Source organism: Oryctolagus cuniculus, chromosome 19 (assembly GCF_964237555.1).
Source record: "Oryctolagus cuniculus chromosome 19, mOryCun1.1, whole genome shotgun sequence".
Classification (NCBI taxonomy): Eukaryota; Metazoa; Chordata; class Mammalia; order Lagomorpha; family Leporidae; genus Oryctolagus; species Oryctolagus cuniculus.
Genome location: NC_091450.1, coordinates 52741471 through 52767998, shown reverse-complemented (window position 1 = coordinate 52767998; position 26528 = coordinate 52741471). Strand labels below are relative to the sequence as shown.

Here is a 26528-nt window from a genome sequence, read left to right as displayed (position 1 = left end):
AATGAATCATTTGTGTGATATCTGACACCTCATCACCTAGTTGAAATATCTATGTGTTTGCTGCAATAAAAATAATTCAGACTTACTGAAACTATACATTTTCATTCCTTCCACATATGAGACAATCTATTTTCTGACTCATTGGGCTTCTAAAATTCTGTGGTTAGGGGCTAGTGTTGTGGTGCAGTGGGTTAAGCCACCACCTGTAATGCCAACATCCCATACTTGTTTTCGTTATGTAATCCAGTAGTTGAAAAACAGCCACCACTCCCAATACATGAGTTGTATAAAAGCAATTTCACTTTATTTAAACACTCTAAGGAGAAAAAGCAGATGAGTATGTACTGTCAAATTTTAGATCGAACGGTGGAATAAATTCCATGACAAAAGTGAAACAAACAATCGACTTGTGGCCCCACTGCACTGGACCCTGGCCTCCCTGCCTACTTGGGACAGACAGCAGGAGCTCAGGAGAAGCCTGGAGCCACACCCCCTGTGCAAGCCTACACAGGCTTGGTCTTTGTTTTCTGATTGGTTGGAGCCTGGAGGTAATCCAATCAGACTTGATATATGCCGTTGAATACTGAGTTTATAAAAAGGGTACTCAGTGCTGCTGTTTCCCTTTTCTCTTCTTGGTGTCCAGCATCGTGGAGTTCTTCATTGGAACATGTGCTAAGCCCAGGCCCTAAGAACAAGGAGGTTAGCAGCCAGGAGCAATACCTGCAGGAAGGGCCGGGATGTTGGTGTCGGAGGAGTGGCAGTGAATTCAACAGGACCCTCAGGTTTATCCATCCTCGCCTGGTGAGTCTTGAAATGCTTGTGTGTATCATTCATATATTTATATATTATAAATTTAATATCACATGTTCTAAATAGATTGCAAATTGTATATTGTAAAACGTATATGTGCTCGGGATATCACATACAGTTCCAGGAGGTGTGAGCCTACCTGGCTGAATTCTGATGCCAGGGTGGGTGAACCAGCAGCAGGTGAGTCACCTTCTTTTGGGTGGGTGATTTAGATGCCCAGCGACTGTGTTAATTTCCAGGTCTCTTGTTTCATTTTCTGGATTTATAGTTTTACTTAGTGGATAGGAGCTGAGAAAATGGATCTGGTCATCCAGCAAGGAGGTTCCTGCTCACAGGCTTTGCTTCCTGTTTTTCCTAATTTGCTAAGATTGTTTATCTCAGTTTGCATTGAGGGTTCTCCAACACAGCAGTGATAGCATTGATTGGTAAACACAAAATGATGGCTTAATAGGTGTCCTTCCCCCACTGAAATATAATCCTGTCTCTGTGATATCCAGTGTTTCCCTAATTTTATGAAAAAGTTCCTGAGGAATATATTGTTATATTGTAATGAATGCAGTTATAAGAGGAAACATATCATGTAAAATGTACATAGTCCAGTCATATTATTGCATTAACTAGGCATATGGGGACTCTGTTTATCATCAGAGGCACCTAGATCCGAGGATGGCACCGAAATTTTGAGAGGGAAGCATTACTTCCTAAGTATATTTGTTTCAGTTATAAAACTATAATGTTCTGAATAACTCAATACAGGTTCTTTTTACTTCTAAATTAGATTTTGAAATATTGAAATCATTTGGATTATGATATTTTTAGACCATATTTAGGTCTGAGAGGGCAGGGGCATTGTTTCTGCACAGTATCCACAATGGTTGCCATATAATTGGTTCTAAAACATCGGTTGATGAATTGAAATCTCTATTTGTCCCTGTGTTTCAAACAACACAAAATTTCAAAATCCGTAGGTATTGTGTTTTATGGTTTAGTTCTTACAGTATGTGGTGAATCGAGTCTCCCTTCCTTCTGGTTAGCAGTTCCTAGTGTTGACACCCAAGGATCGTTCCTTGATCCTCATCTTATGAGATGCTGACCAGTGACTACTCAGAAACAGCCCTTTGGTGCACGTCCTCAAGGATGTTCCAGTTTCCTCGTCATCCACTCTTGCTGTTCCTGTTAGTGCTGATTGTTCACATCCAGAAGTTGAAATGACCCCATGTTAAGTCCAGGTGTTTGTTCTCACTGGTTTTCCCATCCTAGACAGCCTTATCTCTATACCGTGTTTCAGGAAGGTCTTGGATTTTTCTCGCCTCATTAGCTAGACCTGTTTATATTGCCCATGGTTTTCTCATTTTGGCTATTTTAGAGCTTGGTTCGGTGATTCCATAATTCTTTTCCCTCACACACAACAAGCCAAGAAAAATCTGTTCTGTTGTTTTCTCATGCTCCCAATCCACAGATGTTCTCTGATAACAATCACCAGGCATCTCAAAGGCTGGCTGGTCCCTACACCCTTCTCAAAGCCACATGAACATGTGATTATTTTGCTTTTTGCTTTTATGTCTGAATTCTGTCACATTTTCCACACCTCTGCTCCTGTGACCACCATAAAACTTGAGCATCTCCCACAAAAATCCTAGGCTAGCAATTTCTAGTGTACTACTAATAAGAAGTTAAAATATAGAAACTTTCTGGGGAGATTCCAAAATTAGAGTGGTTTATGCCAAACATCGTAAGATACTTTCCCTCTGTTTAACTAAAGTCAGATCTCTGGGGGGAAAACTAGATGGAGAGTTTGCTACAAACAATGTCTTTGTTTCACCTTTATAAAATTTTGTTTGTGAGTTATGTAGGCCTCAGTAATTATGAATGGGAAAACTAAAACTGTGACTTGCAATTCCATATTGCAAATATTGTAAAGTTTTCTACTGAAGTGCTGTGGTGAGAGAACAGGCATGGAGTCCAGGAAATCCTTCAGTGAACTGGTATATGTGTAGTTTCCAGAGTGCTGCTTTCAAAGACATTTAAACTTTGTAAACATTTTCTTACATATGATGTTAAATTTAAAATTGCTGCTTCAACAAACACTGAGCTCTATGTGATTGGTAACCCCTCCTATACTAATGAATACCTTGCTTGATTTTCCAACCTGATTACTTTGGAAGATGACATGTGAGTGTCAAATGGGGAAAGAAAGATTTTTTTTAAGATTTATTTAACTATTTGAAAGGCAGAGATACAGAGAGGCAGGGGCAGAGAGAGAGAGAAAGAGAGAGGTTTTCTATCTGCTGGTTCACTCCCCATAGGGCCACGATGGCCAGAGCTGAGCTGATATGTATCCAGGAGCTCAGAGCTTCTTCTGGGTCTCTCACATGGGTGCAGGGGCCCAAGCACTTGGGCCATCTTCCACTTTCCTAGGCCACATCACAGAGCTGGATCAGAAGTGGAGCAGTGGGGACTCAAACCAGCGCTGTTATGAGATGCCAGCACTGCAGGCAGAAGTTTTTCCTGCTATGCCACAGTGCTGTCCCCAAGAAATATTCTTGTGGTAGACTAATGTTCATGGGTATAGCCCTCTGCTCTGTGCAGGTAGAATTTGAGTAAATCTTGGCAGACCCCTAAATTTTCGAGGTACATAGGGATACCATGATAAATGTTTTGGGACCCACAGTTTTCCAGAGAAACACTTCATGATATCTATCTACTGGGGCCCTGCCATTTATGAAAATGGGTTCTAAAGCAACCTGATTAATGAAGACATCGCCACCTATTGATCCAGTGAAGCAAGTCCAGAGGGAGCACCTCTAACCCTGGCAGAGGCTCCACCCCTGGTGACTAAGATGCTGTAGACCTGTGCTGCAGCTCATTCCACAGGGAAGGCCCTACCATACTGCTGTGAGCATCCTGGTTTAATATTTTAGTATTGTCATGTTTTGGTTTATTCTTCAACTTAAACACATGGTATCTCCATTTGGTTTGTATATTTCATCTTGCAGTTTTCATAGCTAAATTCCTTTTTAAAATAATTTTTATTTATGTAAAGGTGAACAGATATCATGTATTTCATATACACAGATTGAGGAGTGTAGTGATACTTCTAACCTTTCCCCCCCTCCCCCCAGCATCCTGCCCTCCTTCCTCCTTCCTTTCTTGTGATTATAAAATAAACTGAAAGAATGTCATTGTGAAAATCGTAAGAAAGTGTAATTCTAACCTTGACAGAACTAACTATAGAATATGTAGCTCCTAGTAGGAACTGAAAATGCAGATTTTGTTGTTTAAAAATTGTCATGCATTTAAATATGGAAAGCCTAGGAATTTAGATTGAGTTTAGGTGAGAATCCACCATGGTGCCTCCCCAAATGTGTGCTCTCTAAACATAATGTGCCCATAACCAACTATTGCTTTGAACCAAGGACCATAGTGGTCACCAATGATGGGAAATGCAAGGCTTTTTAGGGCAGTGAACCTGAGGACTGTGACCAAGACCTGTCCCAGCGAGTCAGTGAGAGATCACACTGTGCGTGTGCCCGCTGGCTCCAAGCCCCAGCACTTGCCCCATCTTCCTATCAGACTTCATTTACGAAGCACACATTCAAGTGAAATCCAATAGGAATTTGGACAGCAGGGAGTGTACTCTCTTGAGTTGGGTCCAGTTGCAGTGTCACTGGTCACATACTGATGAAGCAGGCCCTGCATTTTCAGTTCCATAGCGTAATTGGGCGAATTCTCAACCTGCCTGTAATATGTGACTATGTTATATGCACATAGGGATGTACACCCATCAGTAGGAGAATAGCATGTAGGAATTTATAATTCTCATTTCTCTTTTCACTTTCCTGGTCTCCTTCAGATACACTTCCCTTCATTTTCTATTTCTGAATTTTCAGTTTGAGGGAGGTGAGATGACAGTGTAATGTGTTACTTGGATGTTGTCTTGAATATTCTCTTGACAGAATTCCCAAATCTTTATTTTCAAGATATAAACTGCTGGAAATTTAGTTTAGTCAAGTTCATGAATGTTTTTCTTAAGATTTATTTATTTGAAAGTCAAGTTACACAGAGAGAGAAGGAGAGGCAGAGAGAGAAAGAGGTCTTTCATCTGCTGGGTCACTCCCCAGTTGGCCACAATGACCAGAACTGCGGTGATCCGAAGCCAGGATCCAGGAGCTTCTTCCAGGTGTCCTACACAGGTGTAGGGGCCCAAGGACTTGGGCCAACCTTTACTGCTTTCTCAAGCCATAGCAGAGAGCTGGATCATAAGTGGAGCAGCTGAGACTTGAACCGGTGCCCATATGGGATGCCAGCACTGCATTTGGTGGCTTTGCCTGCTATGCCACAATGCCAGCCCCAATCATGAATGTTTTAAAAATCATTTCTGTCCCATGAAGCCTACCAAAACCCCACAATATTAACCTAAGTTCCTTAATTTTTATTTGCATTTTAAGTATAGGAACCTTTTTTGCATATTTTATTTTTCCAGCCTTATTACAGTACAACTAAGAAACAAAAATTGTATATATTCAAGGCATGCAATATGTGTTTCTATATGAGTCTGACCTTTATATTGCATTTTCACACAAACCTTTGGACTCTCCTGCTACTTACAGTATACTAAGAAAGGATTAGTACAATGAAGCTACTTAACAAATTTATCACTCTTATAGTGTTTTTTAAACTTATCTCATTTTATTTATGTATTTTCCCAGAAAGCTTTTATTTAAGGTACACATATTTTATGCATTCCATAAATACATCTTTAGCAGCATAATAATTCTTCCTACTGCACCTGCCCTCTCACTTATACTCCTATCATTTTATAGTGTTTTTTAAGAATACTGACCTAGGAAATTACAAGTACAGAATATAGGGTGAACTGGTTACCCGGGGTATATATTAGATTTTCAGAACCTTACCACATAATTGTAAATTTGATTTTTTTAAGATTTATTTGAAAGGCAGGGGCTGGCACCATGGCTCACTTGGTTAATCCTCTGCCCGGGATGCCGGCATCCCATATAAGTACAGGGTTCTAGTCCTGGTTGATCCTCTTTGGTTCCAGCTCTCTGCTGTGGCCCGGGAGGGCAGTGGAGGATGGCCCAAGTGCTTGGGCCCCTACACCTGCATGGGAGACCAGGAGGAAGCACCTGGCTCCTGGCTTTGGATCGGTGTGTCGCCAGCTGTAGGGGCCATTTGGGGAGTGAACCAATGGAAGGAAGACCTTTCTCTCTGTCTCTCTTTCTCACTGTCTATAACTCTACCTGTCAAATAACAAAATAGAAAGGCAAGAAAGAGAGAAGGAGAGTAAGACAGAGACAGAGAAAGTGAGAGAGAGGATGAGGGATATCTCATCTCATGCATTATTTCACTCCTCAAATGTCCTCAGTGGCAGGCCTGGGCCCCAGGTCTCCCACTTTGGCACAGGGGCCCAAGTCGTGGGGTCATCTTCTAGTGCTTTCCCAGGCACATAAGCAGGGAGGTGAATGGGAAGTGGAGCAGCTGGGACTCAGTTGGTTTCCCATATGGGATGCTGGCAGTCCAGGTGGAGGCCCAAGCTTTTACACCCCAGCTCCAGCACCATAACCATATATTTGTATCATTTGCCTAACATCTCTTCATTTTCATGCTCCCAGTGCATCACAAACACCATCCTGCTCTCTGACTGTGTTAGTTTGACTTTTGTATATTCCACACGTAAGTGTGCTCATGTAGTATTTCTTATTTCTGTGTCTTGTTTCACTCACTGTTATGTCCTATAGTTCCATACTTTTGGATCCATCTTGTGACAAGTAGTAGTGTTTCCTTTCTTTTTAAGGTTTGGTGAGGATGCCACTGTGTGTGTATCCCATTTTTCCTTATGCATCTATCAGCAAACATTTGGGTTATTTCCATATCGTGGAATTGTGAATGATGCTGAAGTGAATGGGGGGGGGTGCAGACAGTTCTTTGAGATGGTGATTTTCTTTTGGATTCATGGCCAATAAAGGTTATTCCTTTTTTAATTTCATTTGAGGAACTTCCATATTGCTTTTCATAGTGAATGGTACAATTTACATTCCCTCCAATACTGTGTATTCTGTTTTATCTACATTTTGCCCAATGCTTGTTATCTTTTAACTTTTTAATAGTAGCCATTTAACAGATATGAGATAATAACCATTGTCATCCTGATTTTCATTTTGCTGATGATAGCAATATTCATAACTTTTTCACATACGCACTGGGTACATTGTATGTCTTTGTTGGAAAATATTGATTCAGTCCTTTGTTGTTTTTTAATTGTATTCTTTGTTTCTTAGTGGTATGCTTGTATTACTCCCTTGATCACACATCTGGTTTGCTAATAATTTCTCCTGTTCTTTGGTTTGCCTTTTCATTTCATTGATCTTTGCTTTACTGCTTTTTGTTGTAGTTTCATTTCCTTATATTTGCTTTTGCTCTCTGTGCTTTAGTTGTTAATGCATAAGCAGCCACTCTTGAGGATAATGTCAAGGAATTTTCTGTTTTATAAGTTGTAAGTGTTCAGATCTTCTGTGTGTACTTTTATTCATTTTGAGTTGATTTTAATATGTGGTGTAACAATGATGCAGTTTCAGTTTTGGACATGTGGTTATCCAGGTTGCTTCTGCCTCAGATGTGGGCCTTTATGTCCAGTGACTGCATGTTTGGTAACCCTGGTGGGCCAGGGTTCCCAGTATCTTCAGTTGGATCCATTAAACCAGATGCTGTGGCTGGAGTTGAGCAGGAGCTTGGCATGTGTGGTGATGTGGGAGTAGGAAACCATGTAGTGATGGAGTCAAGACAGGGGACTGTCCTCCTCCTCTGGAAGCCAGGGCTATATGAGGGTATGTCAGAAAGTTTTTTGAAGGGTAGACATTTGGCATAGTGGGAAAGACAATGCTCAGGATACCAGTGGCAGCCAGTGATGGCTTAAGTAGTTGGATTCTTGCTATCACATTGGAGACCATCTCCCAGCTTCAGCCTGGGTCAGATCAGCCCTGAGTATTGTGGGCATTTGGGTAATGAACTACTAGATGGGTGGTGTCTTTCTCTCTTGCTCTCTCTCTCTCTCTTCCTCCCTCCCCCTTTTTGATTCTCTGTGTTTTGCTTTTGAAACCAACTGCAATATTAAAACTAGGTGTAAACATGGATACGGGCCGGCGCCGCAGCTCACTAGGCTAATCCTCTGCCTTGCGGCGCCGGCACACAGGGTTCTAGTCCCAGTCGGGGCGCCGGATTCTGTCCCGGTTGCCCCTCTTCCAGGCCAGCTCTCTGCTGTGGCCAGGGAGTGCAGTGGAGGATGGCCCAGGTGCTTGGGCCCTGCACCCCATGGGAGACCAGGATAAGTACCTGGCTCCTGCCATCGGATCAGCGTGGTGCACCGGCCACAGCGCGCCGGCCATGGCGGCTGTTGGAGGGTGAACCAACGGCAAAGGAAGACCTTTCTCTCTGTTTCTCTCTCTCACTCTCCACTCTGCCTGTCAAAAAAAAAAAAATGGATACGGATGATTATCTCAGGAGCAGTAGATTACTGAGTAATTTCCTAGAATCACACAGTGGGATGTGTGTAGCTTACAATGATCTGTTATATCTGTTATTAGAAAATGAAATAAAGGGGGAGAGGAGGCAAGATGGCGGAATAGGAAGGGAGCACACTGATAGTCCGGGGAGAGATAGTTTAATAAAAGTGGAGATACTGCAGGTTCAAGGAAGAGTAGGGGAGGAAACAGCAGAAGAAACTCTTCTGGAACGCGTGATTCACAGCGGACCTGCGTGGAGAGCGTGGGAGCCCACAGTTCGGGACACCAGTGGCAGACTCAACACACCAGCGTTGGAACGCGAGGTGAGCCGAACCTCAATAGCCCGAGACACTGGCAGGCAAGCGGAGAGAGGAGACTAGAGGGAACGACCCCCGGTGGGGGGAGTTCACCAGGCTAACTGGAAGAGAGAGAGAGAGAAAAAAAAAAGGTGACTGGTACGGACACGGGTTTCTCTCTCTCCGCTCACCTCTCAAGGGCGAGCAAGACAAAGAGCAGGCGCCATCTTGGACATACGTCATAAGCAGAGCAACCTCAGGTCTGCACCGGCCCTGAGCCTAGCAGAAAAACCTGACTCTGGGCGGGGTGAATTAACAGGAGATTAGGACCTAGTAAATTTGTGGTGCTACTGAACTGAGACTGTGAAAAAAGAGACGGTGGGGGAGAGAACTCACGGAATTCACGTGAGTACTCTCCAGAGACGCTACAATTCCGTAACTACCAACAACAGATGCTGGCAAGGATGTGGGGAAAAAGGGACACTAACCCACTGTTGGTGGGAATGCAAACTGGTCAAGCCACTATGGAAGTCAGTCTGGAGATTCCTCCGAAACCTGAAGATAACCCTACCGTTCGACCCACCCATCCCACTCCTTGGAATTTACCCAAAGGAATTTAAATTGGCAAACAAAAAAGCAGTCTGCACCCTAATGTTTATTGCAGCTCAATTCACAATAGCTAGGACCTGGAACCAACCTAAATGCCCATCAATGGTAGACTGGATAAAGAAATTATGGGATATGTACTCTTTAGAATACTATACCGCAGTAAGAAACAATGAAATCCAGTCATTTGCAACAAAATGGAGGAATCTGGAACACATCATGCTGAGTGAAGTAAGCCAGTCCCAAATGGACAAATACCATATGTTCTCCCTGATCGGTGACAACTGACTGAACACCAAAAAGGAAACCTGTTGAAGTGAAATGGACACTATGAGAAATGGTGACTTGATCAGCATAGCCCTGACTGCTAATGGAGAAGGGGTTTATTTTAGCACAGCCTGGGTGTCTATGGAAAAACCGAACAGAAAGACAGAGCACTCCTTGTGTCTCTTCCTCCTCTGTGCCAGCATCGGGCAGTGGGGTGGTCCTGGGGGCACACAGGTCGCCCTGGCACTGGGTGTTCTGTGGGCTGGGACAGAAACCATGTGTGGTCACCCTGTGGCATCACACGCTGCAGTAGCCCTCTGCCCTCGGCCCACTGCCCCACCCCATCAGCCTCAGAGTCGCTGCCTTCCAGGGATGCCAGGCAGCTGGGAGCCCTTGGAGCCATAGGCATTCATGGGGCTGAGCTGTTAACACTCAGGGAGGCCAGGAGACCCCCAGGCTTTGGGAAGACTGGGCCCCAACAGCCCACTCCCAGCTGGGGTCTCCAGGGCAGAGCAGGTCACCAGGAGAGGGCCAGGGGAGCCTCACCTGCTCTGGGTTTCCAGGGCCACCCTGGATCAGGCCCTCCCACTGTGGTGGCCACTGGTCAGCCATGAGTGGGCGGTGGTCTCGGGCTGTGCTGTGCTGTTTCTCCCTCACCCCAGACTCTCCTGTGCTCAGCCACCCCATTGAGGGCCCAGGAGTTCCTGGAGGTGGCGTCAGCACTTGGGCCCTCTGACCCCAGGCAGGCACAGAGGCAGCCCCCGGCTAGAAAGAAGCTCCAAGCGGCCTGGGCAGGTGGTGCTGGGGAGGGCAAAGACCACGGGGCAGGAGAGACCATGTCCGAGGAGAGGCAGGCATGGCCACGGGGCAGAGGCAGGCATGGTCATGGAAGGAAGGGCTTCCAGCTTGGAGCCAAGCTGGTGCAGGGTGCGGCTGGGGTGAAGGGGTCATGAGGGACTTCAAGCCCAGCTGGGAGACCCAAGGCTAGGTAGGGGTCAGAAGTCCAGGGAAAGTAAGGCAGAGACAGTGGCGGACCAGGAGGCCCAGAGGATCCTGGGTAGGACCCTTGGGGCATGGGCATGAAGAACTCCTGAGAGGCCACTCAGGGGGCAGGACCGGGGGCTCCATCAGCCCAGGACCCGGGAGTGGCAGCTACCACCTCCACCTCCCACCGGGCCTGAGCCAGCAGCAGCAGGAGCCACAGGGCAGGGCAGCACCAGGCCTAGGTCACGGTCAAGGACACTTGTGGGGGCACCAGGGGCTGGGGTTGCCGCAGGGGGCTCTGTGGCCTTGAGGGCCTGCTGACACGCACTAGCCTCCGTGCATGCGGGAAGGGGCTTGGAACCCTGCATTTGTTTCCCAGAAAACAAGACACAGTGCAACAGGCCCAGAGGAAGCCAAGAACATTCCTCAGTCCCCCAACAGCAGGTCTTTGCTCCCTCACTGTGGCTGAGTTCCTGGGCCTTTCCAGGAGGGATTGGCTGGGCCCAGCCAGGCACGTCCTCAGTCCTGGTCTCCCCGCCTCCATCTCTGCCAAGGCCACTGATTTCACAGCTTCCTCAGGGTCCATCCAGACCTTTAAACCCTCACCCCATCCAGGCCCCATGGGGGAAGTCCCGAGGCCTCAGAGCCACAGTCATTCGCCTGCCCCCTGCCCTTGCTGTCCCTGGGCTCTGACCAAGAGGAGCTGGGGTGGGGGCTGCACTCGTCTCTGATTTCCTCCAGCAGGGCACAGGGTGAGGCCACACCCGGCCAGCTGTCTGCTCTCCTGGTTTGAGACCAAGGGCCTCTGGGCAGCTGAGTATCTGCACCACATGTGGCCAGGTGACGGGTGCCCCCTCCAGGGCAGGGCCTGGGAAGAGTGGGGCCCATAGCAGAGGCAGCTGCTCCCCCCTCAACACACCCTAGCCTCAGCTACACAGAGTCAGCCCTGGACCCTGGCCACGCCGGCCACCAGCCTGGCCGCAGCACAAGCCATGAGCCACCGTGCCGTGACTGACGTGGCTTCCCACCTCCACCTTGACTTCTAGTGTCCAGAAAGAGCCCCCTAAAGCAGGCGTCGGACACCACCACCACCTCAACTAGCAGCTCTCAACAGCCACCCCCACCCCGACTCCCAGCTCTCAGCAGCCGCCCCCTCACCTGGTCACCAGACCCCAGGAACGGCCCTCCCAGCCCAGCTCCTCCGTACCCAACTCAGTCTGCTGGGAGTCATGTCCCCCCTCCCCCTCCCCCATCCCGGCCTCCCCCTCAGTGCTTGGCATCTGACCCGCGAAGGCAGGGGCTGTGATGGCCTTGGTGACTGACCCCAGGGAGCTCCAGGAAAGGACGGATGAATGATCAAATGAAGGAATGAAGGGACCCACACCCAGCCGCTTCCTCCCCATCCTGCTGGGGAGCCCTCCCCTGGGTCTTGTCCTCTCTCTCCCGCTGGCAGGCCCCATTCGTGGGTTGGATGAGGCTCAGAGAAGGTGTCAGAGTGGGTGAGGAAGGCGGGGGCGCAGCCTGGCACCGAGCAGGCCCAGACCCCACCCCATGCTGCAGGGTTCATCTCCACCAGGCCCACAGTCCCAGACACCCCAGACCCATGCTGGCCTGCATTCTTCTTTTCTTATCTTGGTCATTCCAGCCACAAGTTTGCTGTGTTTCTTGATATTTTCAAGAAAACAATTCTTCATTTCACTGGAAATTTGTATTTTTTAGACTCTATTTCATTTGTTATTTTTCTATCATGGATATTTCTATTCTTTTACTAATTTTTGTTTTGTTCTTTTCAGGGTTTTTGAGATGCTTTGTTAGGTTGTTTATTTGAAAATTTTGCTTTTAAAAATCTAGTTGCTTCTTACTATAAATTTGTTATTATTGCTTTTGCTGTGTTCCCAAGATTTGAGATTTTGTGTCTCCAATATTGTTTGTTTATTTCAAGATAGTTTTAGACTTAACTTCTGGTTTCTTCAGTGATCTGTTGTTCATTTCACAGTGTGTTGGTTACGGGCCATGTTTTTTTGTGTAATTATCCAAACAGAAGAATCTTATTCCTTTGTGGTCAGACATGAATCACTGTTGCTGCTCTGCCACCATCCCCGTGGTCTGCGCTTCTTTCTGGCTCTCGCAGCAGAAGCCACCACCGCCGCCCTGGAATCACACTGGCTTCACTTCCTCCCCCTCTTCTTCCTCTTCTTGCTGAGCCACTTGCTTCCTAGCACTCTGACCTTTGTCTCTGTCCAGCAGCGGGATCCCTTCATCCTGGATGGCCTGGTTGCGCCGCTTGGCTTTTCTGCTAGCGGTTACTCCAGGACCCTCCTGATGGTGACCACAGCTCCGCCACCTTTACCCTGGATCCTGGACTCCCGGGTGCTGACCCCGACCCTCTTCCTCCCTCACTTCCTAGGGGGAGACAGCTCCTGTGTGATCCCCCAACCTCGCGCTCCAGTAGCTCTGCCTAACTGCAGCCCTGCGATGGGGAAGGCTGTGGGGAGCAGCCCGGACTGGACTGAGTTACTGGAATTAGGACTTATTCTATGCATCTGCTCTCCCACAATATGGCGCTGGGAGAGAAGTAAACAGCTTCCGCACAGCTGCCTCCAGTTCAGCTAATAAACTGTAGGACTTGCTCCTGATTGGAGGAGAGCAGCGTATTTGGCGTGTGGGCAGCCGAGTTAGGATTGGCGGAGGAGGACTATAAAGGAGGAGAGAGACGGCATGCACCTGGAACATCTAAGGGGAACATCTAGCTGAAGGAACACCTGTGCAGCCCCCGAGAAAGCCGGCCGGCGGAGTGCCGCTCCCCTGCGGAAGTGGGGAATGTGGCCAGGGGGAACTGCCCTTCCACGGAGGTGGAAGGGATAGTAGCCAACCCGGGAAGAACCAGCAGCAAACCCGGGGAGGGCAGAGCAGACGAAAGAACAGCGCAGGGTCCTGTGTCGTTCCTCCACGAAGAGGGGCAGCGACATAATGGTGCTGTGACTCGGATAGGAAACCTAGGACGGATAGGAAACTTAGGAGGGAAGAAATGGGAAGAAGCAGGAAAATACCGGAGAGAGAGACTAGCGAAGAGCCTAGGGGAAAGCCGGACGAGAAAGGTGCCGGAAGAAGCTATTGAAAGCCTAGGCATAGACTCGGATACGGACTGTGGGGAGAAACCAGGAGAAATGAGAGGAATATTGTTGGAAGAAAACTTAGGGAAACATACCGGGTAGAGAAAAATGTTAGGGAGGATGAAGCCGCGAGTGCAGGCCGAGGCGGAGATATAAGCCACCTTGGAATTCTTCAAGTCACCCCGGGGAGCAAGAGGCGAAGATCTGGAACCAGAGGCAGAGACGTGGGCCGCCAGGTTGAAATTCGCCAGGTTAGTCCAGGGAACTTGGACTGAATGCCGGTGGTGGCGGAAACATTCGCGGAAGCCGCCGCGTGCAGAGAGAGCACGGGGCGTGAATAGATAGGGAACGCGGGGCTGGCGCGAGGCCGTGGTGCGGGCGCGAAGTGCGTGGAGACCGCGGAGCGTGCGCGCAGAGCCGGGAACCCGCTGGCGCGGCGAGGCGCCAGGAAGCCGCGCAGAGCCGTGAAGCTGCCCTGGGGCGAGGTGCCGAGAAGCAGCCTCGGGGCGGGGCGCCGCCGGAAAGCCGCAGGGATGAGAAACAGAAGTTTAGAAGTAAAATGAGAGAAATAGGAATGCTGGAAGATAGAAGTAAAATGGGAGAAATAGGAATGCCCGGAGATAAATAGAGAAATAGAAAGGCCTCCGCTCAACATGGCAATGAGAAAGCTTGGATTCGGTCTGCCAGATAAGTGAGGCGATGAGCACCTGCGGCGGCTAGTAGCTTATGCGCCGCAGGTCACCGAAGACAGGCACGAATTAACATCAATAAGGCCTCCCCACAACACTGCAATGTGAGAGCTTGGATTCGGTCTGCCTGATTAAGTGAGGCGATGAGCACCTGCGGGCAGCTAGCAGCTTATGCGCCGCAGGTCACCGAAGACAGGCACGAATTAACATCAGTAAGGCCTCCCCACAATGCAGCAATTAGGAGGCTTGGATTCGGTCTGCCTGATTAAGGCGGTAAGCGCCAGCAGGCGGCTCGACCAAAGTATGAGCCGCAGGTCACCGAACACAGGCACGCATCAGCGCCTAAAAACCTCCTCACAACATGGCGAAGAGAGGACCCGGATTTGGTTTGCCTGATTGATAGGACTTGTAAGAACCTGTGGCAACTCTAGCAAGTAGAGCAGAGTGTGTGCTGCGGGACACCGAAGACAGGCGCGTATCAACGCCAAAAAATAAAAAGAAAGGGAGATCTGTGGGGAGCAGCCCGGACTGGACTGAGTTACTGGAATTAGGACTTATTCTATGCATCTGCTCTCCCACAATATGGCGCTGGGAGAGAAGTAAACAGCTTCCGCACAGCTGCCTCCAGTTCAGCTAATAAACTGTAGGACTTGCTCCTGATTGGAGGAGAGCAGCGTATTTGGCGTGTGGGCAGCCGAGTTAGGATTGGCGGAGGAGGACTATAAAGGAGGAGAGAGACGGCATGCACCTGGAACATCTAAGGGGAACATCTAGCTGAAGGAACACCTGTGCAGCCCCCGAGAAAGCCGGCCGGCGGAGTGCCGCTCCCCTGCGGAAGTGGGGAATGTGGCCAGGGGGAACTGCCCTTCCACGGAGGTGGAAGGGATAGTAGCCAACCCGGGAAGAACCAGCAGCAAACCCGGGGAGGGCAGAGCAGACGAAAGAACAGCGCAGGGTCCTGTGTCGTTCCTCCACGAAGAGGGGCAGCGACATAATGGTGCTGTGACTCGGATAGGAAACCTAGGACGGATAGGAAACTTAGGAGGGAAGAAATGGGAAGAAGCAGGAAAATACCGGAGAGAGAGACTAGCGAAGAGCCTAGGGGAAAGCCGGACGAGAAAGGTGCCGGAAGAAGCTATTGAAAGCCTAGGCATAGACTCGGATACGGACTGTGGGGAGAAACCAGGAGAAATGAGAGGAATATTGTTGGAAGAAAACTTAGGGAAACATACCGGGTAGAGAAAAATGTTAGGGAGGATGAAGCCGCGAGTGCAGGCCGAGGCGGAGATATAAGCCACCTTGGAATTCTTCAAGTCACCCCGGGGAGCAAGAGGCGAAGATCTGGAACCAGAGGCAGAGACGTGGGCCGCCAGGTTGAAATTCGCCAGGTTAGTCCAGGGAACTTGGACTGAATGCCGGTGGTGGCGGAAACATTCGCGGAAGCCGCCGCGTGCAGAGAGAGCACGGGGCGTGAATAGATAGGGAACGCGGGGCTGGCGCGAGGCCGTGGTGCGGGCGCGAAGTGCGTGGAGACCGCGGAGCGTGCGCGCAGAGCCGGGAACCCGCTGGCGCGGCGAGGCGCCAGGAAGCCGCGCAGAGCCGTGAAGCTGCCCTGGGGCGAGGTGCCGAGAAGCAGCCTCGGGGCGGGGCGCCGCCGGAAAGCCGCAGGGATGAGAAACAGAAGTTTAGAAGTAAAATGAGAGAAATAGGAATGCTGGAAGATAGAAGTAAAATGGGAGAAATAGGAATGCCCGGAGATAAATAGAGAAATAGAAAGGCCTCCGCTCAACATGGCAATGAGAAAGCTTGGATTCGGTCTGCCAGATAAGTGAGGCGATGAGCACCTGCGGCGGCTAGTAGCTTATGCGCCGCAGGTCACCGAAGACAGGCACGAATTAACATCAATAAGGCCTCCCCACAACACTGCAATGTGAGAGCTTGGATTCGGTCTGCCTGATTAAGTGAGGCGATGAGCACCTGCGGGCAGCTAGCAGCTTATGCGCCGCAGGTCACCGAAGACAGGCACGAATTAACATCAGTAAGGCCTCCCCACAATGCAGCAATTAGGAGGCTTGGATTCGGTCTGCCTGATTAAGGCGGTAAGCGCCAGCAGGCGGCTCGACCAAAGTATGAGCCGCAGGTCACCGAACACAGGCACGCATCAGCGCCTAAAAACCTCCTCACAACATGGCGAAGAGAGGACCCGGATTTGGTTTGCCTGATTGATAGGACTTGTAAGAACCTGTGGCAACTCTAGCAAGTAGAGCAGAGTGTGTGCTGCGGGACACCGAAGACAGGCGCGTATCAACGCCAAAAAATAAAAAGAAAGGGAGATCTGTGGGGAGCAGCCCGGACTGGACTGAGTTACTGGAATTAGGACTTATTCTATGCATCTGCTCTCCCACAATATGGCGCTGGGAGAGAAGTAAACAGCTTCCGCACAGCTGCCTCCAGTTCAGCTAATAAACTGTAGGACTTGCTCCTGATTGGAGGAGAGCAGCGTATTTGGCGTGTGGGCAGCCGAGTTAGGATTGGCGGAGGAGGACTATAAAGGAGGAGAGAGACGGCATGCACCTGGAACATCTAAGGGGAACATCTAGCTGAAGGAACACCTGTGCAGCCCCCGAGAAAGCCGGCCGGCGGAGTGCCGCTCCCCTGCGGAAGTGGGGAATGTGGCCAGGGGGAACTGCCCTTCCACGGAGGTGGAAGGGATAGTAGCCAACCCGGGAAGAACCAGCAGCAAACCCGGGGAGGGCAGAGCAGACGAAAGAACAGCGCAGGGTCCTGTGTCGTTCCTCCACGAAGAGGGGCAGCGACAGAAGGCACCTTCACCCCGTGATGGGGGAGGCACCCTTCAGGCTGTACAGAAGAAGTGGTGAAACAAGGTATGGGTCAGCCTGGCTGGTCAGCTGTCCGGCTGCTTCCACCAGTATCACAGCACCAACAGAGGCTGGAGGGCAGCCCAGCTGGGTGGCACGACAGAGCAGGGCGCAGGAGGCCCCAGGCCAGGCCGCTGTCTCATGCCTGGCTCCTGGGATGGCAAGCCAACTGAGGGAGCGAACCTGGTCGCTGGGCCGCTGTGACCCGCAGCACCTGGCCAACTCCCGCTCAGATAAGAGGTTTTAAAATCAAAGATAGGAAAATCAGAGAAAGTTACCCTTTCCCACGGCTAGCTTGTTAGTGGTATACACGTGAGTGAACAACCAAAAATAAACAGACAGAAAAGCAAACCTAAGTTGCCAGTAACCAAGATGACTCCTACAAAAAAAGAAATGAAAGTAACTTATGGCAGGACTCTGTTTCATCTGATAGAATTCAGAAGCAGGAAAAAAAAAGCCTTTTAAAAATACAGCGAATATTAAAAACATGCATTTGAAGAAATCAGCATTTCTAACTGACGTGAGCCAAAAGTAAAATTATGCTGGCATGAAATTTAGTAACCCACCATCTCCTACTGTTCTTCCAGAGCCTCCTAGTCACTGGATGGGAAGCCCTGTTGAAAATTCCAACCAAAATGGGGAGCTGATGGCTGTGCACTTGAAAACACTGCTGAGGCCGGCGCCGCGGCTCACTAGGCTAATCCTCCGCCTAGTGGCGCCGGCACACCAGGTTCTAGTCCCGGTTGGGGCGCCGGATTCTGTCCCGGTTGCCCCTCTTCCAGGCCAGCTCTCTGCTGTGGCCAGGGAGTGCAGTGGAGGATGGCCCAGTGCTTGGGCCCTGCACCCCATGGGAGACCAGGAAAAGCACCTGGCTCCTGGCTCCTGCCATCGGATCAGCGTGGTGCGCCGGCCGCAGCGCGCCGGCTGCGGCGGCCATTGGAGGGTGAACCAACGGCAAAGGAAGACCTTTCTCTCTGTCTCTCTCTCTCACTGTCCACTCTGCCTGTCCAAAAAAAAAAAAAACACTGCTGAAATTCAAACTTAAGATTTCAGATTTCAATACATATGTAAAACATAGTTTTTTCCCAACTCCCTGGACTCTTGGAAGTTGGTACAGATCTGGAAAGCTGCCTTGTTGCTGTGTAAGAGTACAAAAGATGAGTTTAAAAAGCTATATATAAACAGCTTGCATTATATTTTGTATTTTGTAAATACTGTGTACCATGTATTATGTGTATATTGTTCATACTTGAGAGGTACATTATAGTTTTGTTACGAAAGTATGTATTTTGCCCTGACCACATGGCAGGTGATTTGTGTATATATATACATATATATAATATTATATGTTATATATTTTCTATAGATAATGGAAAATTTTTAAGGGTGCTAAAGCACATGGAAGACCAGTTTATTTGCTCAAGGTACTGAGAGTTTGCCAGTAAACAGCTGTCAAATCTCAAGGTGGAGATCTAAACGTGAATAGTTTACTAATGCACTACTGAAGATTAAATCTGTGGCACAATCATTGTAAACAATGGAGTCTGTCTTTATTTAAATTGATTTCTACCTTCCAATCTATAATTACTGGAAAAACTCCTCTCCCTATTTCTACCAAATTTAGTTTCTTGTTTTTGGTACATATGCATTATTCAAATTTAAGATGCCTCTAATTTTAATGCCAACAAAATCGGTTATAAATAAATTTTAAAGTAGTAATAATTTGGCTTTCCCCCTTTAAACTAGTCTTGACTTTTTGTGTGTGACTGTTCTGTGTGTGACCATGAGATGCTTTTGTGTTACTGCATTTTTAACTTCCTATTTTACTGGCTCTGTCTTTGACCTTATACTGATGATGATCCTTCCTCTACAAAATTTAGAGCAACAATTTAATATTTCTACATCTCTGAGGAGGAATTGCCCATCTCACAGGTGGAAATGGTAGTGGATAAAGAAAAACGGGTTAGTTTATGACTGAGGATATATGTTTATATGTAAACTTTTCAAGAAGTATTATTTGAATTAATATATCATGCAGTTTTCAGTAGAAAACAATGATACCTACTTTGTTTTATTACATTAATCTTGAATGGTGGTACTTACACTAAAAAAAGTATAGCTGATGCCGAAACAGTGGGTGGAGATTTTAGAGGCTTGCTTGAAGATCAGCATGGCAGTTCAAACTTCATTCTCAATATGTTTCCAACTCAGAAATTCTAAAATATACTTTCTATAAGGTTTCACTTATGCAAACCAAAAGTTTGTCTCAAAGGAGAAAACCTTTCTGAGTAATTGGGCAATATTTAGATATTAAAAGAAAAAAATTGTTAAATGGGTACGTACTTTCATATGATTCTTAAGGTCGAATTCATGAGAAAGGTGCTACTGGAGGTGTTTTAGGTCTTAACTGGCTCCCACAAGGAGAGTGAAGACTTTTAACTTTTTGTGTGGTAGATAGTATGAGCCCGAAGGTCAGAATTGCTATTAACTTGATGAGCAGTGCCAAGAGGGTAGGATGACTTGCATTATGTACATGTACCACAAATTTGTGTAAGCAATGTATGCTATCTTGTATTCATAGCTCAAGCCTGAAAACCAGTTCTTTGTCCCTGGATATAACATGCTTGTTCTTATAGAGAGAAATTAAGCTGTACTTTAATATTATATATTAAATGATTAGGAGGTTATATTCCAATATGACAGTATCCATGTCCAAGGATGTGTTACTTGTAGGAGTCATGCTGTTTTCAAGTATGCACATGGTGATTCTTTTGTCTAGACTTCAGAGGAGGTCCCAGCACCTGGGCAGCATGAGCCGCTTCTGCGCAGCAGCCTTCCCAGAGTAAAAGGCCATCCAGACCATCCTGCAGCTGGTGAGTGCGTTTGTGGTCACCTACCACCTTAACCTCATCATCCTGTCCATCTCAGTCCATGTGTGGTGGACATACAACAAAGTCTGAGTATCTGGAAGTTAGTATTTAATGCTTGTGCTACAGTTAGTCCTGTGGTGCTGCTCAGTTCTGATAAAAGAATAATCAATATTCTGAAAAGCACACAATGCAAGAGCCATTAATGTTTACTAATATTGTGATGGGATATTTTTCTTGAAAAATATGTTCTAATGCAATTAAATTGTTCAGGAGCATAAGATTATTTTTTTGTTTCTGTAAGAGGAACATTCCTTATTTCATATGTACAGTTTTAAGAGCAAAATGACACTTTATCAGATTAAAATGAAGTGCAATTATTTGATAATATCTTAATAGTTTTTAGATTTGATGCCTCAAGGATTATCAATTCTTTACTTGAATGTAAATCATAGTTTGATGCATATCATGTATCATCTTATTTCATTTTCTCTTTTGTAGAAAAACATTTCTTCTTGACATGTAGGTTTAGAAAGCTCCTATTGGTAATCAAATCTCTGTGTTTATTTTTGATTATGTGTTATTCATCTTGGTCCATTAACTAGATTTTACCTAAGGATCCAACTCTAGCTCAAATAGTTGCTTTCGGCATGATTAATTTTATGTCTGTTTTACAGCACCATACCAGTTGTTAAAAGGATTATTTTAGTCACCTCTGTGAATGATCTCTGTTTTCCTCTTACTGTTTCTAATTTTTTTCTCCCATGATGTTATGAAGTGTGATTATGTATACTTTTGTGTCTTTTTGACACACCGCATTTTGTAATTCAAGAGTTTGTAAGAGTCTTTTAAATAGAGTCTTTTAAATCATCCATGTTTGATAATTGCCTTTGTGTGTTTTTCTAATAATCTAGGGAAACAATTGGATATTTCAATCCTCTCCTTGCTAACCTTCATGTTTTTGTAACTGTGCACTTATTTGCTATGGCTTTGTATCCGAGCACTGTATTTAACTGGATTCAATGTTTGCAATATGCTTGCTCACCAGCCCTCTTAACATCCCTGTGCAGTTCTCACCCATGTTATATATTTACTTTAGTCATAATATTTTCACTTCTTCACTTTCTCGTCAGTACTTTTCTATACATAGTTTACAATCTTGCAACTTGTTCTTTCCACATTATTTTGGTTTCCTATTTTCTCACTGTATGGACTTAAATATTTTAAGGATAACTCCTATATGTAGAGTTATGTGAGTGGAAACTTTTCAAGGCCCAAATTCTGGAACCTTATTTCCTGAGTGAAAACTAAACTGTATGTGTGTGTGTGTGTGTGTGTATACACATCTGATGCATCGGTATGTCAAAACTGCGATTTTCAGTCACTTCATTTCTATTGTTTATTTCACTTACCTGTGGCAATGTTGTACAAGGCACATGGGTTTGATATCTTTTTGTCACCCCTATCTGGATGGGGCATTGGCTTCTTGGTTGACTGCTTCTCTGGCTCATTCTCTGGATTCACTCTCATATCTTAGAAGTTGTAACTTGTTCCTTCCAAGCTGATTTGCCATTTTAAGAATTTTTGTTATTTTCCTGCATTAATCCTTTCTATATTAAATTTTTTAAAGATAATATTTGCCCAAAAAGCACAAATATCAGCACTGCACATGTGAATAAAATATGTTACATGGTATTTTTGGCACATGCATGAGAATTTTTGTAAAAAATATTTCTTCATTTGAAACACCCTAATAATCTATATTTTAAATTAATTTATAGAAAGTGTTTATTTATTATTAGTTGAATCTCATTTGATATTTGCTCATATCTTTGAAATGATAGCACTCAGTGCAGAGAATAATTACTACACATAGACATTTCTTTTTTAAAAAACACTAAGCTAGTGATGGCATGATTATTCACCTGAGTTTAATTCTTTCCACATTCTTTTTTTATCTTTTAAAGATTTACTTTACTATTTTATTTTTTTTTAATTTATTTGACAGGTAGAGTTAAAGACAGTGAGAGAGAGACAGAGAGAAAGGTCTTCCTTCCATTGGTTCACTCCCCAAATGGCTGCTATGGCCGGCGCTGCGCCAATCTGAAGCCAGGAGCCAGGTGCTTATTCCTGGTCTCTCAGACGGGTGAGTGAAGGGGCCCAAGCACTTGGGCCATCCTCCACTGCCCTCCGGGGCCACAGCAGAGAGCTGGACTGGAAGAGGAGCAACTGGGGCTAGAACCCGGTGCCCATATGGGATGCTGGCACTGGAGGCAGAAGATTAACCAAGCGCACCATGGCACCAGCCCATGTTTTGCTATTTTAAAGACAGAGTTACAGAGAGAGGTAGAGAGGTCAGTCATCCATCCTCTGGTTCACTACCCAAATGTCTAGAGATGAGCCAATCCAAAGCCACGAGCCAGGACCTTAGTCCAGGTTCCCTTGTGGGTGCAGGGGTCATGGTTACTTGGGCCATCCTCCACTGCTTTCCCAGGCACATTAGCGTGGAGCTGGAATAGAATTGGATCAGTTGGGACTTGAACCGGGACCCATATATGCTACAGTACTGGCTCCTCTCCATGTTCTTTGCCATGCTTGCTTATCAGCACTCTATTAATGGTAAAACTAACCTGAATTTTTTCATATAATTCAGCAGATAATTAAATGAAACTTAAAAGAACTTGGCCTGTGGCTACCTAGCACTTGTTTGTTATGCTTTTTTGTTGGCTTCTGTTGTCATTTTTCAGTGCCTAGAAAAAGGTGCTCTGTTCAGTTTCTGTTGTCAAACATTCAAAGGCAGACCTTTCCATTCACACTTATCTTTATTTTTATTGTTTAAAAGATTTATTTATTTGAAAGTCAGAGTTAGAGAGGAGAGGCAGAGAGAGAGAGAGAGAAATATGAAGGTCTTCCATCCACTGGTTCACTCCCCCTAATAACCACAATGGCTGGAGCTGTGCCGATCTGAAGCCAGAAACTGGGGGCTTCTTCCAGGTCTCCCACATAGGTGTAGAGGCCCAAGGACTTGGGCCATCTTCGACTGCTTTCCCAGGCCATAGCAGAGAGCTGGATCGGAAGTGGAGCAGCCAGGACTCAAACTGGCACCCATATGGGATGCCAGCACTGCAAGTGGTGGCTTTACCTGCTATGCCACAGTGCCAGCCCCATTACCATCATTTTTTAAAGATCTCAGAAGAATGCCACTGGTATTTTGATTGGGTGCACATGGGTAATATGGACATTTTGATGATATTAATTCATCCAATCCACGAACATGGAAGATTTTTCCATTTTTTGTGTCTTTTTTAATGTTTTGTAATTTTCATCTCAAAGATCTTTGGCCTTTGACTTCATTGGTTAATTTTATTCCATGGTATTTATTTTTTTGGTATCTATAGTGAGTGGGATTGTTCTTAAAAGTTCTTTTTGTGCCAGGATATTTTTCTGTGTATTCAAAGGCTACTGATTTCTTGTGTTTTAGTTTTATACCTGTCACTTTATCCAACATATTTATGATTTCCAATAGTCTCTTACTGGAGTATTTGTTTCTCCTTTATGTAGAATTATGTCATCTTCAAATATGGATAATTTGTCTTCTCCTTTCCAATTAGTATACTTTGGTTTCTTTTTCTTGCATAATGGTTCTGGCTAAAACATCCAGGATTATTGAATAGCAGTGGTGACAGCAGTGGAACCAGGCATTCTTGTCTGGTTCCAGATTTTGGTGGGAATGCTTCCAACTTTTCCCCATTGAATAAGATGATAACTGTGGGTTTGTCATAAATTGCCTTGATTGAGTTGAGGAATATTATTTCCACATGCAATTTGTTTAAGGTGTTCAACATGAAAGGATGTTTAGTTATATCAAATGTTTTCTCTGCATCTAATGAAATAATCATAAGGTTTTGTTGTTCATTTTGTTAATGTGATGTACCACATTTACTAATTTGTGAATATTGCACCATCAGTGCATACCAGGGATAAATCCCACTTGGTCTGACTGAACTTCTTGATGAGATGTTGCATCCGATTAGCTAGTATTTTGTTGAGGACTTTTGCATTTATGTTCATCAAGGGTATTGGTCTATCGTTCTCTTTATCTTTTATTTCTTTTTCTGATTTAGGAATTAGAGTGATTCTTGCTTCATAGAATAATCTTGGAAATCTCCCTTCCCTTTCAATAGTTTAGAATAGCTTGGGAAGAAGTGGAATTAGTTCTTTAAATGACTGGTAGAATTCAGCAGTGAAACCATCCTGTCCTGCTTTCCTCAGCTCCTCTTTGTTGGGAGAGTATTACAGATTGGTTATTGGTCTCTTTCAGTTTTCTATGTCTTCATGACTCAATTTTGGTAAATTGTGTTTGTCAGAGAATCTACTCATTTCTTCTAGATTTGTTGGCAGATTGCTCTTTGTAGTAATTCCTGATGATTCTTTTTATTTCTGTGGTATCTGTTGTTGCATTTCCTTTTTAATCTCTGAGAGAGAGAGAGAGAGAGAGAGAGAGTTCTATGTGCCTTTTTCACTTAGACTCCCCTTTCTTTCTCCAAATTAGGGAAGTTTTCTGTAATTATTTCGTTGAATATGTCTTCTAATCCATTGTCTCTTTTCATACCTTCAGGAACTCCCTAGACCCATATGTTGCATCCTTTGATTCTATCCCATAAATTTCCAACACTGTTTTTTAGTTTTTCCCATTTATTCTTCTCTTTTGTGGCTTGATTGAAAAATTTCCACAGATCTATGTTCTAGCTCAGATATTCTTTCTTCTGCCTCACTAAGTCTATTGTTAAGCCTTTCCACTGTATTTTTATTTGGCATATTATATTCTTCATTTATAATGCTTCAGTTTATTTTTATATTTTATAAAATATAGTTTTTGGTGATTCAGCAGTTTTTATGTTGTTTCACATGAGCTTTAGAATTTATGTATATGCTTCACATTTTACATTTTACATGGCATCATCTCTTCCATTATATTTACCAATGGGTTTTTTAAAATTGATCTTCATATATTCATTTTATAAATTCTAATCCATGAATTTATCTGCTAACATTAGTGTTACCAAGATTCTTTAAAATTCTCACCTTTTGTCACATAATTTTGAAGTAATATCACTTTTTATTACCTAATTATTATGTCTCTACTTGCTTTTTCTTCACTATTTCTTTGAACTGGCACATAATCCAACAATAGGGAAGGCAGAGGCTTGTATATTTGCTTCTTAACTTTTATTAGTTATGTTTCAAAACTCTTACTAAATTTATGTAAATTTTAAATGCCTAATATGCCTATATAAGAAATTAAATTTGGCTCTAGATTATCTGATATTTATCTGAATTCGCTCTGTTTGAGGCTTAGATACTGTGTGAATTCTTTGACCTAAGATCACAACAGAAAGCATTCTTTGCCGCCTTTTATGCTTAGACTTCATGAGGAGTCACAAGTATAGGTGACAATGAAGGAAGCAGAATTACTCTCCTTGACAGAAAGCCTTCACAAGTCTAGGGAGTCAAGGATACTGAGCTGATTCACAGTGTTCCCATTTTCTCTGTGGCAAAACATCAGCTGTTTATGTGAAATTATGATGAATCTTCTCTAGAGCAGCCCATGTCCAAGGTGAATATCTTTGAGTAGTCCCAGCCAATGTCAGGAAATACAGACACATTTCCCAACAAAGCCCAACCACCATTTCTAACAAACATAATTGTGAGAGACAAAAATGGATAATGTTTTAGCATCCAAGTTTGTCATTGTTGTACTGTGACAGATAATCACTATGGAAATAACAATATATAATTTTCCACTTAATCATTCTAGTATAATTGAATGGATTTGTGAGTGTCTCAAACCTTTTTATGCTTGATTATCATTCATAAATAGTTTATTTTCCCCAGTTTAAAATGGTTAGTTACTTAATAGTTTACAACAGTCATTGTAATATTTTATAATAATTACAAATTAGACTGAGTTTAATAAATCTTTTTTGGTAAAATCTATCTGATATCTTTAGATTAAAGTCATACTTGCTTTATAAAAATAATCAAAATGTATGTTCTTCCTTTTCTCTGATGTAGATAGTTTGATATCCTCTACTCTTGATGGATTTGGTTTATTTCTCCTTGGAAAATGTAAGTACACAGAGTTTTAATATAGAAGAAATCTTCAGTTATATTCACTCTTTTTTTTTTGACAGATAGAGTAGACAGTGAGAGAGAGAGATGGAGAGAAAGGTCTTCCTTTGCCATTGGTTCACCCTCCAATGGCCGCTGCAGCCAGTGCACCGCGCTGATCCAAAGGCAGGAGCCAGGTGCTTATCCTGGTCTCCCATGCAGGTGCAGGGCCCAAGCGCTTGGGCCATCCTCCACTGCACTCCCGGGCCACAGCAGAGAGATAGCCTGGAAGAGGGGCAACCGGGACAGAATCCGGCACCCCGACCGGGACTAGAACCCGGTGTGCCGGTGCCGCAAGGCGGAGGATTAGCCTATTGAGCTACGGC

General features: G+C 45.2%; 1 protein-coding gene and 1 pseudogene across 1 annotated transcript in view; both read left to right on the top strand.

The window, feature by feature from the left end:
• LOC103345823 (uncharacterized) overlaps positions 1–26180 on the top strand; it is a 109356-nt gene extending 83176 nt beyond the window's left edge. Inside the window, exons 8-10 of the mRNA XM_070063912.1 lie at positions 644–801; positions 19944–20037; positions 26107–26180. Of these exons, the coding sequence (XP_069920013.1) occupies positions 644–801; positions 19944–20037; positions 26107–26180 (326 nt within the window). The remainder of the gene's footprint in view (positions 1–643; positions 802–19943; positions 20038–26106) is intronic.
• LOC138847065 (proline-rich nuclear receptor coactivator 1 pseudogene) lies at positions 11955–18209 on the top strand (annotated as a pseudogene).
• Positions 26181–26528: the final 348 nt, after the last annotated feature.